Source organism: Dioscorea cayenensis, chromosome 8 (genome assembly GCF_009730915.1).
Source record: "Dioscorea cayenensis subsp. rotundata cultivar TDr96_F1 chromosome 8, TDr96_F1_v2_PseudoChromosome.rev07_lg8_w22 25.fasta, whole genome shotgun sequence".
Classification (NCBI taxonomy): Eukaryota; Viridiplantae; Streptophyta; class Magnoliopsida; order Dioscoreales; family Dioscoreaceae; genus Dioscorea; species Dioscorea cayenensis.
In genome coordinates this window covers 812-15,492 of record NC_052478.1, presented here as the reverse complement: position 1 = coordinate 15,492, position 14,681 = coordinate 812, and the positions used below count along the sequence as shown (strand labels likewise).

The 14,681-nt window shown below is 40.2% G+C and overlaps 3 protein-coding genes across 3 annotated transcripts; all 3 read left to right on the top strand.

The window, feature by feature from the left end:
* The first annotated feature begins 1,833 nt into the window (after positions 1-1,833).
* Positions 1,834-4,993, top strand: LOC120267630 (putative receptor-like protein kinase At4g00960). The gene is made up of 7 exons (XM_039275300.1): positions 1,834-2,675; positions 2,755-2,871; positions 2,955-3,079; positions 3,173-3,383; positions 3,975-4,212; positions 4,325-4,478; positions 4,569-4,993. Exons 1-7 carry the CDS (start codon positions 1,853-1,855, stop codon positions 4,923-4,925), a joined length of 2,025 nt encoding a protein of 674 aa, XP_039131234.1. The 5' UTR covers positions 1,834-1,852; the 3' UTR covers positions 4,926-4,993.
* A 783-nt stretch (positions 4,994-5,776) lies between these two features.
* Positions 5,777-7,479, top strand: LOC120266484. Its single transcript, XM_039274120.1, has 3 exons — positions 5,777-6,625; positions 6,703-6,870; positions 6,979-7,479. The coding sequence occupies exons 1-3, from the start codon at positions 5,810-5,812 to the stop codon at positions 7,375-7,377; spliced, it is 1,383 nt and encodes a 460-aa protein (XP_039130054.1). The 5' UTR covers positions 5,777-5,809; the 3' UTR covers positions 7,378-7,479.
* Positions 7,480-8,388: 909 nt separating this feature from the next.
* LOC120267737 lies at positions 8,389-10,370 on the top strand. The gene is made up of 4 exons (XM_039275416.1): positions 8,389-9,208; positions 9,289-9,501; positions 9,608-10,033; positions 10,117-10,370. The coding sequence occupies exons 1-3, from the start codon at positions 9,116-9,118 to the stop codon at positions 10,004-10,006; spliced, it is 705 nt and encodes a 234-aa protein (XP_039131350.1). The 5' UTR covers positions 8,389-9,115; the 3' UTR covers positions 10,007-10,033; positions 10,117-10,370.
* The last annotated feature ends 4,311 nt before the right edge of the window (positions 10,371-14,681 follow it).

Sequence of the window (14,681 nt, the reverse complement as noted above, 5' to 3'; positions counted from 1 at the left end):
GTGAAGCTTGCAAGAGTTTTCAACTCACCGGGGATGATCACGACCCTGAGAAAATAGGGATAATTAAGGATTTAGTCTTCCAAAGAGAGAAAGAACATCTGCAATTGCATTGTTTTCTCGGAAACATAATCAAGACAAAAGTTGGTCCAAGTCCTAATAATGTCGTTGATCACTGGAAAAAGGGACCCACAGATAACTTTTTTTTTTGAAAAATGGATAAACCATTCATTGATAAAAAAAAAGAAGCATATAAGATACAAAATACGCGTATTTTTCACTTGAATGCATTACAGCCTTACAACATTATGTTTAAAAGTGCTAATATGCTTCTCTCTTGGTTCTCAACAACTGACGATAGCTACCACCAATCTCCCGATGAAGCTTCTCGGAAGATCGTCACTCACTCAACTTCCCTCGGCTAGAGGCCCAAATCTCGCTTGGAGACTCCGAGCCCTAATCTGCTCAGGGAGTAGTTGCTCATGATATTTTTTTCTAGGAAGGCTCGAGATGCTGGGGACGGTGTCTTCCGCCTACTTAGATTTTTTTCTCCTCGTCTCTTTACTTCCTCTGTCAGTGACTGCTTTTTCTCCTCACCCCTGGTGAGAGGAGTTTCCTACTTTGTACTGTCTTTTCCTATTTAATAAATCTGTGGTTTATCCACATTTATTTCAAAAAAAAAGATACAACCCCCAGCAAGCGTGGGAAAAAACCAAATAGAACCAACAGTCCACTAGCTGTGTAACAACAAAAGAGCTAGAGTGACAACAAAAGAAACAAGGAAGAAAACATCCTTCTAAAAAACCCTCTTCATAGCAGCACTACCCCACACCATGATCTTGCATCTCAGCTTCCCCATGAGTGTCATCACCAGCCTCCAGAGAGCGAGACTCGAAGAAATCCAGGTTGCGTCTGATGATAGAGATGGGATCTGCTTGTTTCTCTCTAGTACCCTCCGCAGCTGCAGTAAACCAAGACAAAAGCATATGATCAATTTTCACGATGATGTCATGAACAGACAAAACACAGGCATTAAAAATACAATCATTTCTGGCCAGCCAAAGATTCCAAACACAAGCTTTGACAATAAGATCGCCAAACTCCATGAGTGCCGGTCTCACCGAAGCTCTCTAGGAAACCCACAAGTCCACCATTGAGTCTGGTGGCTCAGGTAACTGCAATAGCCGCACAAAATACTTCCACACCTGTCCCGCAACACTACACTTGAGAAAATGATGATCAACCGACTCGATCTCCGCATTACACATCACGCAAGTGGCCGTTGGAAGCCTGTTACAACATCGCTTCTCAAGATTTTCCAAAGAAAGGACCTTGTTTTTCCACACAAGCAGTTGCAAAGGTTGATTTTCCTCGGGCAGGTGCTGCTCCAGAACCATCTTGCTGCCGAACAACGAGTGCCACCATCATTTAAACGGTTGTAGAAGGACTTGACCGAAAAAATGCCATTGGATGTAAGAAACCATCTTTTAGTGTCCCCTGCAACAGTGGTAGGGTATTGGAGCTGGTTTCGAACGCCAATAACATCCGGATCATCTGCAAAAGGCTCATCGTACAAAAGGGCATAGAGGTCCTTCACTAAACCGTTCGGACAAAGGCAGTTACAAAAATCCTTTGGCCGTAAATTCAAAGGCGCCCTACCATTCAACCATCTGTCTTTCCAAAAGAGAGTTTCCGAGCCCGAGTGAACATCATGCAAGATACACCTGCGAAGAGCAGGGAGATTCTGACTTGGTAAGAAGTCAACCGGCTCGCTTCTTCCATCCACAATTCAACCCCACTATTTGTTTATCATGAGGTCGCCGGCCCATTCGCCGAAGCTCACCGAGCTTCATCCATGGCTCTGCAAGAGCTTCTTCTTCTTCTTCTCGTCCTCCTCATCCTCTTTCCCATCACAACCCTTTCTCAAAGAGTCCCCATGTTCATTCTCTGTTCCACTGACTCAAACTACACAAAACCAAGCCCCTTCGCCACCAACCTCGCCTTCCTCCTCTCCAACCTCACCGTCACCACCTCCAAGTCCTCCAACCTCTTCTCCGCCTCCTCCCTCGGCTTCATCCACGGCCTTGCTCAATGCCGCATCGACGCCAACTCCTCCGTCTGCGCCTCCTGCCTCAACTACTCCGCCAACGCGTTCTCCACCTACTGCCCCTTCGGCAGCTCCGCCGCCCTCCGCTTCGACTTCTGCCTCCTCCGTTACTCCAATATCAGCTTCTTCTCCCAAGTCAGCTTCGATATCTTGTACTATCTGAAGAACCCCAGAAACGCCTCAGACCCCATAGTCTTCAATCAACGTTTAGACAATCTAATGAGCGCTGTCTCACCGGAAGCATCCCAATCGACGTTGAGATTCAGTGTGGGCACGACCAACTTGTCGGACTTTGAGACTATTTACGTCATGCTAGAGTGCACTCGAGACCTTTCCGCTGATAGTTGTGGACAGTGCTTGGATCAAGTGATCGAATATCTTCAAACCTATTGTTCTGGAGCAATCGGTTGCCAGATGCTCGCTGTGAGTTGCACCGCCAGGTACGAGACCTACCGCTTCTACTCTCTTTCTGTGGTGCCACCGCCACCAGCGGCGTTTACTTTACCGCCCCCTCCAGCGTCTCTTCCACCGCCTCCGGCCGGTGGTGAAAACCGGAGCATTGAAAGTGGTGGTGAGTTAAAGAATCTAAATTTGTGTGATGTTACTGTAATCATTGAATGGTTTTATTTATATTTTACATTTCTGGGCAGGAAAAGGCAGCAATAGTACACTTATTGTTCTTGTTGTTGTTATTCCTTTGGCTGTGGCAATTCTTTTCTTTGCTGTTTGCATTTGTTTGCGGAGGAAATCAGTCAGGACAGCACAAAGTAAGTTTTCTTGAAAATTATCAGCTTCATTTGTTTGGCTATGCACCAAAAATTAATGATTTTATCGGTTGGAGGAGTTGTAGGAGATGAGCTGGGATCGACTAGTGCAGAATCTCTATTGTTTGACTTGCCTACAATTAGAGAAGCCACAGATAACTTTTCTGATGAGAATAAGCTTGGAAAAGGTGGATTTGGAACAGTTTACAAGGTAATTAATTCAATGTTGAAATAGAGCAGTGGATGTGATTATTAATTTTTAGCTTTTTAAACAGAGGAAAATTATGAATTTTACTAAATGTAGGGAACGCTGAGAGATGGACAGGAAATAGCTGTGAAACAACTTGCAAGGATATCGACGCAAGGATTTGTGGAGTTAAAGAATGACGTTCTTTTGGTTGCTAAGCTTCAGCACAAAAACCTTGTAAGGCTTTTGGGCTGGTGCGTAGAAAACAATGAGAAGATTCTTGTCTATGAGTACCTTCAAAATGCAAGCCTGGACAAATTTTTATTTGGTATGCTCCATTTTGCTGCTGCTGCTGCTGATTAATTGTCGGGATGTTCAATACTGCATCATCTTAATTACTCTGAATGGTCAAAACTTCATCAACTATCCAATGTTCATAATCTATTCCATTAAGAAGATTCAAAAACTCAAATTTGTTTGCTGAACCCTTTTTTGTGCCATAAGTATTTATGACACCTGTTGTCTGGTTTAAAATATTTGTAGTTAAGGCAATTACTCAATTATTTACCATCTTGCCGCTTCTTCTTCTGTTTGTTTTTGTGGAAAAGTCACATTTTGAACATTAACCTCTGGTTGGGCAGCGAATGAAATATTAAATCTTTTGTTCCATGGGTGCTTGCCATCTAGCATTAGCTCCAATGTTAACCTTGTAATATTTATGCAAAGAAATTGGCAATCCTTATCTTCTTTATACACTAGCATGTAGCATGCTGCATCATTAACAAGGATATGTTTACCTATTGACTGAGAGTAGCTTCTATAGGAATGACAGTTAGGCCATGTATGACTTTCATTTCCCTCTAGTTCTCTTCATTCTGGCATATCTAAATGTTGATTGACTTCTAATTTGTTGAAATAGATCCCATAAAGTGTCAGCAACTAGACTGGCCAAGGCGGTATAGGATCATTGAAGACATAGGTCGAGGCCTTCTTTATCTTCATGAAGATTCGCGCCTTAGGATAATTCATCGAGACTTGAAGCCCAGCAATATCTTGTTGGATGAGGACATGAATCCTAAAATTGCAGACTTTGGCTTTGCAAAGCTTTTCGACATGGATGAAACACAAGGGAAAGCTAGTCGAATTGCTGGGACATTGTGAGTTCCTAAGAAATCTGTTCTTATGATTAATAGTACTGAATTTTCAGTCTTCTCCAAAACAGGAAAAATATGTTCTTTGAGTTGAACAAGGTTTCTTGATGGTTTGCAGAGGATACATGGCACCAGAATATGCATTGTATGGACTACTCTCAGTTAAATTGGATGTTTACAGTTACGGCGTGATGGTATTGGAGATTGTGACTGGTCAAAAGAATGGCAGCTTTCAAAAAAATTCTGAGACTGCTATTAACCTTCTAAGCACTGTAAGTGCGTATTTTTGTATTCACAAATTCATAACCAATGTATCTTAATGCGGTGTTCATAAAAATACATATCATTTTGTTGGTAAATAGGTATGGCGGTATTGGAATGAAGGCAAGGGATTGGAGTTGAAGGACTCCAGTCTAGGTGAGGAAGTCAGTAACGAGGAAGTACTGAGATGCATCCATATTGGATTGCTTTGTGTCCAGGAGGACCCAAAAGAGAGGCCTACCATGGCATTAGTTCTTCTCATGCTCAATAGTTACTCTGTTTATCTTCCAAGACCTTCTACTCCTGGTTTCTTGACGCAAAGCAGTGAGATTTCTGGCGTGTTGTCAAGAGAAAAGAATTCCACTTTGCAAGAAAATGGAAAGCCAAATGAAGAACCTTATTCTTCAAGGTCAATCTCTTTAAATGGTCTCTCAATTTCTGAAGTGGAAGGACGATAGTTATCAATTGTTAAGTTTTAGTTACTTTGGCAGAACTGTATTTTGTTGAACTCAGTAGTACACCATGTGGGAGATGCTACAATTAATTGTAAATATATCTATACAATTCTTCTATATTGCCTTTATTAATCCAATTGTGCCCAAGCATTCTTTTCTTAAAAGTTGTAGTAATGAAAAGTTTGTGCATTCCTTTGAATACCAACTAATTGGTAAAAAATGGCTGGGGTTACAAGCACTCTGTAAACAGTCAAGACGAGAAGAAAATTTGTTTGTCCATCTCAGGGACTCATTTGGAGTCATATATTATGAGAACTCTATATGGAGTTCAGGTTCAAGTGTCCATTATTGGAAATATGTTTTTGTGAGGACTAGGAATGCTAATCTATTTGTCGATACAGTTAGATTGACGAGCTATGTTGTTGTAATGCAAGATTTACTGGTGACAGCGATGACCATTTTCATGCTAAGATAGTCCACGAATGAAGCTGGAATCTTCAAGAGTTACCATGCCAGCATATAGTAAGATAGCTTATCATGATATATAAGCTAATCAGTGTTAACTATTTCTTGGTTAAATTTAAGCAAATGGAAAAGCAGTGAGCATTGTCCCATGCAGTATTACGAGATAAGAAAATAAAAATGCAATGACCGAGTCTTCAGAAGTAGTCAAAGGCAATATACTGTGAATTTTCTAGCATTTTTGGACAACTTTCAACTAAAGCCTTCCCCTGCACGTGGTATTAAAGAAAACTTCTCAAACAAGGACCCCATCAATTAATAACCTCTCCTGCTTTTAATCTTGTGATGGAAGGAAAGGACTAAAACTAGCTATAAATCAGAGGTGACCTCCATTGATAGTCACACACACACACACACACACACAGATGGAGGGAAGCCAAGACTTGTCCTATCCCCTTCTCCAGCCATTCAGTTGTGTATCAATTTCAGCAACCCCAATAGACCTCAGCTTCGAATTCAGTGGCAATCAAACACCCGAAGAGTTTGTGATCAGGGTGAACAAATATCTCCAGCTCCATGAGTCCCATAAAAAGATCAACAAGTTCCGTGTTTTCTTCTGTGCATTTGAAAAGTTTTTGGCTGATATTGAGAAATGGATAGCATTTGCAACATCAAGAGGAGTTGAGGAGCTTGATCTGGACTTCTCAGTGGGATATGAACCTTATAATGGCTTCACCAATGGAGGGAAGTCATTCAAACTGCCAGATTTCCTGTTTCATTGTAAATCACTAACATATCTCAGTTTAAGATGCTGTGATTTTAACCCTCCTTCAGGCTTCACTGGCTTTCCTCAGCTCCGGTCATTCTCCTTCAAAGACATGGTTGTCACTGATGACACAGTGACTAACATGTTAGCTGCTTGCTTGAACCTTGAATGCTTGAGGTTTGACAACTGCTCAACTCTGAAGCGGATCAACATCTCTGGGCCTAACCTCCAAGTGAAGAATTTAACTATTCTCAGCTGTTATGATGCCTATGGGATACTGATCTCTGCTCCTATGCTCCAGTCTTTTATTTACCACGGAGAATGTAATTTCAGTGATGTCATAACGCCTTCATTAGTGGATGCTTTCATCTCTTCTCTTGGCATGGAAAGCTGTGAACCTGAACATGACTATGCGAAGTTGTTAAATGATATCAACCATGTCAGGATCCTAACCATATGCACTGGAGCGTTGATGGTACTCTTTCTCCCGCTCATGAACATTTTTGTTTTCTTGATGACTTGATGATCTAACTAGAGCGATCGATGATACAGCACCTCACAATTTACGACGAATATAGCGACATAGATTTGCAAGTTTCCTTACCAAATCTGCAGGAATTGCAGCTCCTCATGGCTTGTATTAGCATTGAGTATCTCACTTGCATCTATGGCTTCTTCAGGCTATGTCCCTCCCCTAATGTGGAAAAATTATTTATACAAGTAGGCATCATCCTATCTTTGTAAACTCATTTTAATTGCTCTTTTTATGGTTGATTTCAAACTCTCATCATTTTTATAAATATAAATGACATGAGTTTTCAATTTCAGCTTCCTAAGTTCCATGAAAATGAATATCGTTCAAGTACTCCAGAGCCGGTGGTGGAAGAACCAAGTGCTGTTACTTTCAACCATCTGAAGGTGATCAAGATGAACAACTTCAAAGGTTGCAAGAGTGAAATGAGACTGGTTAGATTTCTTTTGGAGAAGGCAACTGTCTTGGAGGTTTTGTTGTTAGTGGTTCCGAAGAAACCTGGCATGGAAGAAGATAATTCTTCATCATCAGGAACACATTACTATGTGGACAGAAGGGAAATGGAGATGATACATGGGCAACTGGTTTCATTCCCAAAATCATCCCCTGGAGGCAAAATAGTTCTGTGTGAATACGATGAGGATGATCAAGGGATAACTCCAACACACACTGAATATTTTTGGGAATATTTCTAATTTATTAAGTTATCGTCAGTTGTGATATTACTACTAGTTCATGAAAATAAAACGAGGACGAGGCGATTGCTTCTGGGAGCCCTGTCCTGTTCTTCTCCCTTATCCTACTTTCTGTGGAGGGAAACATTGGCATGTGTGACGTCCTTTGTTTTTTAATCCTTGTCTACTTCGGTTGAAGGTGGAATCTTTTACTATTTCTTATTTAGTTGTAACTGGATTTCTTAATTTTATTAAGAAAATTAAAATGTTTATCCAATCTTAAAAAAATAAAAACTAGTTCATGTATGATGTTCATTTGTTAGTTTCCAAGTGACTAATGAATTTGAGAAGAGATTGGAGCAATTTAACATGTAATTTTTTTTAATAAAGTGGATAAATCACAAATTTATTAAAAATAAGAAGAGTACGAAATACATCGTCTCAAAACAATGAAAAAACTAGAAATAACAATGAGTTTGAAATCCTCATCGAGATGAGGAAAAGCAAATGACGGAACAAAATAAAAGTAGAGAAGAACGACAAGAGTAAGGTAATAAAGTTCTGGATCGACGAAGGCTGCCACTGCTGCGAGACATAGGCGCACTAATAACAAATAGGAAGAATTACTTGGATCGAGAATGTCGTCCGAATCGCCCGATATGATCTATATGTCCCAGGTGCTTCGGGAAGTTGAGGAGTCTCGATTCTCTGGGAGGCCTCCCGAGTTCCCTGCTAATGAGACTTGATATCTGTTGAAAGCCAAGAGAGTAGCATATTAGTAGACTTGTAAATTATAGAGAAGACAGGTGAACAATTATGATTAAAGATGTGATTGTTTAAGAAGACTTCTTTCATTTTTGCACCACTAAAGCCTTCCCCTGCAAGGAGCATAAGAAGACTTCTCAAACAAACTTATTCAACCAATAACCTCTCCCACTTTTATTCTTGTGTTGAAAGGAAAGGACCCACAAACTAGGTATAAATAGAGGTGACCTCCATTGATAGCCACACACAAACAGACAGAGAGGGAGAGAGAGATGGAGGGAAGCCAAGAGTTGTCCTATCCTCTTCTCCAGCCATTCAGTCTTCTACCAATTTCAGCCACCCCAGGAGACTTCGATATAGAATTCGGTAGCAATCAAACACCTGTAGAGTTTGTGATCAGTGTGAACCAATATCCCCAATTCCATGATTCCAATAGAAAGATCAACAAGTTCCGTGTTTTCTTCTGTGCATTCAAAATGTTCCTGGCTGATATCGAGAAGTGGATAGCATTTGCAATATCTAGAGGAGTTGAGGAGCTTGATCTGGACTTCTCACTGGGATATGAAACTTATAATGGCTTCTCCAATGGAGGGAAGCCATTCAAACTGCCAGATTTCCTGTTTCATTGTAAATCACTAACATATCTCAGTTTAAGATGCTGTGATTTCAGCCCTCCTTCAGGCTTCACTGGTTTCCCTCAGCTCCAGTCACTCTCCTTCAAAGACATGGTTGTGACTGATGACACAGTGACTAACATGTTAGCTGCTTGCTTGAACCTTGAATGCTTGAGGCTTGACACCTCTCAACTCTGGAGCTGATCAACATCTCTGCGCCTAACCTCCAACTGAAGAATTTAACTATTCTCAACTTTTATGATGCTTGCGAGACACTGATTTCTGCTCCTAAGCTCCAGTCTTTTATCTACCATGGAGAATGCAATTTCAATGATGTCAAGACGCCTTCATTAGTCAATGCGTTCATCTCTTCACTTGGCATGAAATACACGGAACCTGAACATGACTATGTAAAGTTGTTATATGATATCAGCCATGTCAGGATCTTGACAATATGCACTGCCACGTTGATGGTACTCTTCTTCTACTAATAAACATTTTGCTTCTTTTTCTTGATGACTTGATGATCTAAGAAGAACGATTGATGTTTCAGTGCTTCACAACTAGAGATGAATATGCCAACATGGATTTGCAAGAGTGCTTCACAATTAACAACGAATATGACAACATGGATTTGCAAGTTTCCTTACCAAATCTGCAGGAATTGCAGCTCCTCATGGAGTGTATTAGCAGTGAGGATCTCACTTATGTCTATGGCTTCTTCAGGATATGTCCCTCCCCTAATGTGGAAAAATTATTTATACAAGTAAGCATCCTAGCATTGTAAAACTTAGTTTAATTTCTCTTTTCATGGTTAATTTTAAACTCTAGTCATTTTTATAAATATAAATGACTTGGGTTTTTAATTTCAGCTTCCTAAGTTCCATGAAAATGAATATCATTCAAGTACTCAAGAACCAGTGGTGGAAGAACCAAGTGCTATTACTTTCAACCATCTGAAGGTGATCAAGATGAACAACTTCAAAGGTTGCAAGAGTGAAATAAGATTGGTTAAATTTCTTTTGGAGAAGGCAATTGTCCTGGTGGATTTGCTCTTAGTAGTTCCAAAGAAACCTTGTATGGAGGAACATAATTCTTCGTCATCAGGTACACATTACTATGCGGACAGAAGGGAAATAGAGATGATACATGGGCAACTGGTATCCTTCCCAAAATCATCCCCTGGAGCCAAAGTAGTTCTCTGTGAATACGATGAGGATGATCAAGCAATAATCCCGGCACACACCGAATATTATTGGGATCATTTTTAAGTTTTATGGTTACTGTCAGTTTCAAAGGTAATTTAATTTTGAAATAGGTCAGTGGATGTGATTATTTCTAGTGTTTAGACACAGGAAAATATGAATTTTACTAAATGCAGGGAACGCTGAGGGATGGACGACAAATAGCTGTGTCATTCACACCAACTACCTAATTGGGAGCCCAAATGGTGTGCTCTCTCACATTCCACCCAGAAATAAATCCTTCTTTTGGGCAGGAGTGAACTCCACATTGCACCCCTTTCGATCCCGCATCACCCTTAATTAAGATAATTCCCCTTCCTGGTCCCTAGATAAACATGGCAAGTTCACAGTCAAATCCTTCTACAAATTCCTTATTGACGGTGGTACTCGATGTCCCCTTCACAAACTTTTTCCGAAATCCCATCTGTCCCCAAGTAAAATCACTCTTTTCTCACGGGCACTTGGGGAGGATAAAATTCTCACTTTTAAATAACCTCTTCAAGAGAGGTTGCAACTTCCAAAATTCCACTGATACCTGTGTCCTTTGTCATCAAGCCTCAGAGAATCTAAATCATCTTTTTCTTGAGTGCCCCTACTCTAGTCATTTATGAGAATTTTTTTCACACATTTTTAATCCTTTTTACCACTCTCATTCAATACAAAACCTTTTGGACATCCACGGTTACAATCTCTTGATTCCTCTTCCGGACATATCTCGGGATCTCATCTCCGAATTATTTTGTGGAACATTTGGCTAGAACGAAATTCCGCATATTTTCGACTAAAAAGCTTTGCAGTCTTACATTGTCATCTTTAGATCTGCTAACATGCTTCTCTCATGGTTATCTACAGACTTCGAGACGATCGTCGCAACCCAACACCGATGCTTGACGGAAAATCGAGCGTTCACTCAACTTTCTTACCGAAAGAGTTTCCCACGAGCCCGACAACCTCGGCGCCGACATCACATCGAGTAATCCTCCTTCTTCTCTATCCCGGACGGACCTATAGCTCCAGGGCAGCGCCTTTCGTCGGTCCAGGTGTTTATTTTCGATATTGTTCTTTCTTTGCTCCTCCGTTTAGTAATATTTGCCTTTACTCACTTACGGTGAGGGGCTCTTTCATCTTGCTTTCATTCATCTTTCGTTGTCGCTTTAGTTTTTCAATAAATCGGTGGTTTATCCACATTTACTTCAAAAAAAAAAAACAAATAGCTGTGAAACGATATCGTCGCAAGGATTTGTGGAGTTGAAGAATGGGGTTCTTTTTGTTGCTAAGCTTCAGCACAAAAACCTTGTGAGGCTTGTGGTTGCTAAGTTTATTGTTTTAGTTGTTTATGAGTACCTTAAAAACGCAAGACAGGATAAGTTTTTTTTTTTTTGGTTGGCTCCATTTTCCACATGCTTTAATATGTAGTTCTGCTGCTGCTGTTGTTGCTGCTGCTGCTAAATTGTTGAGATGTTAAATACTGCATCACCATTTCGGCTGGGGACTGTTAGAAAGTTCCTCTTCTGTGTCCACTAGCTCTTCTTTCTCTTTCTCTTCAGTCAGGCAGCGTTATTTTGTATCTTTTTACGTTCGCTATCTTTCTTCCTTTAGCCTAGTTTTTGTCTCGTAGTGGATGGGTTTTGGGTCATTGTACCTCTCAATAGTCGCATTTGTACTCTTGTTTTATTTTTATGTTTTTTAAAGAAGTGGAAATCGCCAAAAAAACACCCTGTAAGTTTGCTGATATCGCAAAAACACCCCGATTAGTTTTCTGGACTCCCAAAAACCCCTTCCTTTTTGAATCTGATGATTTTTTTAAACCCCCGAACTATCTAACATTGATTGATAGAGTTAATTTGGAATTTTTTTGAATGAAATTGTCCCTTGCAGTGGGAAGTTGTGGCAAGTGTGACGGGGTTTGACTATAATGCCCTTGAGGTGCTGATGAGTTTCATTTAAAAAAATGAAGCTTATTTAAAATATGAGGTATGAGGTTACGTTTAAAAAAATGAGTTTTACGTTTAAAAAAATGAGTTTTCTATTTAAAAAAAATGAGTTTTTTGTTTAAAAAAATGAGTTTTCTGTTTAAGAAATGAGGTTTCTGTTTAAAAAAATGAGGTCTCTGTTTAAGAAATGAGTTTTACGTTTAAGAAATGAGGTTTTTGTTTAAAAAAATGAGGTCTGCATTTAAGAAATGAGTTTTTTTGTGGTGTATTTATCACTCTAAAAATCTCTTTTATTGCGATTGAAATTTGGGCCGATGAGAGCAAAGCATGCGACTCCTGATCAGCGATCAGCGTTGCATGAAAAAAATGGGATTTCGAACCCTAGAATTTTTGATCTCCACCTCGATCTAGATCTCGATCTTGCCGAGAGAAAAAGGTCTGACCTTTCGATGCCTTCGCTCGACGACGAGGAGCATGCGGTCTTCCCAGGGTCGGCGGCGAAGAAGATGAAAAGAGATGAGGTCGACGGCGGGGAAGGCGATGAAGGCGAAGACGAAGGCGGCGAGATCGAACCCTCGTCGGCGTCGCTTCCTCCCTCCGTTCATCGTCGCGAGCTTAGGCGCCCATGGATCGAACCCGGAATGATCCCTAACCCTAACCCTATTGCTATCCATATTGCGGTCTCCAGTGATCGAGAATGGTTCAGATTCGAGTTCGACCGTCTTATCCAGAGCGTCGCCAGCGAAGACCTCACCGCTCCAGACCTCAGGAGCGTCGCCAGCCGGATCGCCCATGCCGACAAAGATTTCTCCTTTAAGACCCCAGCGGCGGGCCAGCCGAGATCGCTCGCCGGATCCGGAGCGCGGCACTCAGCGTTCGCGCGAGATCGGTGACGATGAGATACTCGATGTCCCCTACTCGATGAGGGTTTTACGTTTAAAAAAAATGAGGGTCTCTGTTTAAAAAAAATAAGCTCTCTGTTTAAGAAATGAGTTCTCTGTTTATATGCTTGTTTGTCTTTGTTTAACTATCGATGTTTTACATTTTAATATATTGCGTTTACGTTTAAAAAAAGTACTTAAATATCGTTGTTTCTATTTAAATATGTACGAGTGCAGACCTTTTCGATGCCTTCGGCTCGACGACGAGGAGCGTCGCGGTCTTCCCAGGGTCGGCGGCGAAGAAGATGAAAAGAGATGAGGTCGACGACGGAGGAAGGCGAAGGCGAAGGCGGCGAGATCGAACCCTCGTCGGCGCAGCTTCCTCCCTCCGTTCACGTCGCGACTTAGGCGCCCATGGATCGAACCCCGGAATGATCCCTAACCCTAACCCTATTGCTATCCATGTTGCGGTCTCCGCGATCGAGAATGGTTCAGTTCGAGTTCGACCCGTCTTATCGATGTCGCCATCGAAGACCTCACCACTCCGAGCCGTAGGAGCGTCGCCAGCCGGATCGCCAGCGCCGATAAAGATTTCTCCTTTAAGACCCCGCACGGGCGAGGCCAGCCGAGATCGCTCGCCGGATCTGGAGCTCGGCACTCAGCGTTCGCGCGAGATCGGTGACGATGAGATACTCGATGTCCCTACTCGATGAGGGTTTTCGTTTAAAAAAATGAGGTCTCATGTTTAAAAAAATAAGCTCTCGTTTAAGAAATGAGTTCTCTGTTTAAGAAATGAGTTATCTGTTGATATGCTTGTTTGTCTTTGTTTAACTATCGATGTTTTACGTTTAATATATTGCGTTTACGTTTAAAAAAGTGCTTAAATATCGTTGTTTCTATTTAAATATGTACGAGTGGCCAAGATTAATTGGTTTTTATATCCAGGATTAATTTATCACGTAAATATTTGTTTTTACTGTTTAAATATTAATGTTTTTAGTTTAAAAAAATGAGTTTTATGTTTAAAAAAATGAGGGTTTTACGTTTAAGAAATGAGTTTTTTTGTTTAAGAAATGAGTTTTTTTGTTTAAGAAATGAACTCTCTGTTTAAGAAATGAACTCTACTGTTTAAGAAATAAGTTCTCTGTTTAAAAAAATGAGCTCTCTGTTTAAGAAATGAGTACATGCAAAAGGAATGCAAAAAAGAATGAAAAAAATGTATGCAAAAAGGTTTAAGAGCGATGATGGAATTTCATGTCATGAGGGGGTAAAAAGGAAGTGAAAACAATAAAGGAAGGGGTCATCGAGGTATGCAAAACTCACGAGTCTGTTTGGGAAGTTTTGAAATTATCGAGGGGTAAACAGTAATTTTCCTTTTAAAGAATGAATCACATCTCATTAAAATAAATAAATATATATTTTATTTCTTAATGCATCTTCTTTTATCCATGTTAAGACTGAGTCGAAGATTCAAATTTATTTGCTATTTTTGTTTTCGACAAGTATTTACAACAACTACTATCAAGTTTAAAATATTTGTAGTTAAGACAATAACTCAATTATTTGAACCCTTATCCTCAGATTGAAAAATAAAATAAAATATTAACTCTTTTATTTTACGGTGATGGCCATCTAGCTTTAGAGCATCTCTAATGGCATGAAAACATGCTCTTAATGAACTCAAGTCTTTAAGCACTTATTAAGAACGTTCAGTGGACATTGAGCACTCAACCGGTGGAGCTCAATAATTTTTTTTAAAAAATATTTTTTTAAAAAAATTCAAATAAAGCATGGATTTATGTATTAACTTTTAAAATTTAAATGTGGGGATGCAAGGATGCAAGGGCTAATTTTTTTATTTTTAAATTTTTAAAATTTTATTTTATC

Bases quoted from the DNA above. Each gene is read 5' to 3' on its own strand.
- LOC120266484 (XM_039274120.1), top strand. From the start codon at position 5,810: ATGGAGGGAAGCCAAGACTTGTCCTATCCCCTTCTCCAGCCATTCAGT. The intron at 6,626-6,702 runs GTACTCTTTCTC...TCGATGATACAG, and splicing joins TATGCACTGGAGCGTTGATG to CACCTCACAATTTACGACGA. The intron at 6,871-6,978 runs GTAGGCATCATC...TTTCAATTTCAG, and splicing joins TGGAAAAATTATTTATACAA to CTTCCTAAGTTCCATGAAAA.
- LOC120267737 (XM_039275416.1), top strand. From the start codon at position 9,116: ATGAAATACACGGAACCTGAACATGACTATGTAAAGTTGTTATATGAT. The intron at 9,209-9,288 runs GTACTCTTCTTC...TTGATGTTTCAG, and splicing joins TATGCACTGCCACGTTGATG to TGCTTCACAACTAGAGATGA. The intron at 9,502-9,607 runs GTAAGCATCCTA...TTTTAATTTCAG, and splicing joins TGGAAAAATTATTTATACAA to CTTCCTAAGTTCCATGAAAA.
- LOC120267630 (XM_039275300.1), top strand. From the start codon at position 1,853: ATGGCTCTGCAAGAGCTTCTTCTTCTTCTTCTCGTCCTCCTCATCCTC. The intron at 2,872-2,954 runs GTAAGTTTTCTT...GAGGAGTTGTAG, and splicing joins ATCAGTCAGGACAGCACAAA to GAGATGAGCTGGGATCGACT. The intron at 4,213-4,324 runs GTGAGTTCCTAA...GATGGTTTGCAG, and splicing joins AGTCGAATTGCTGGGACATT to AGGATACATGGCACCAGAAT.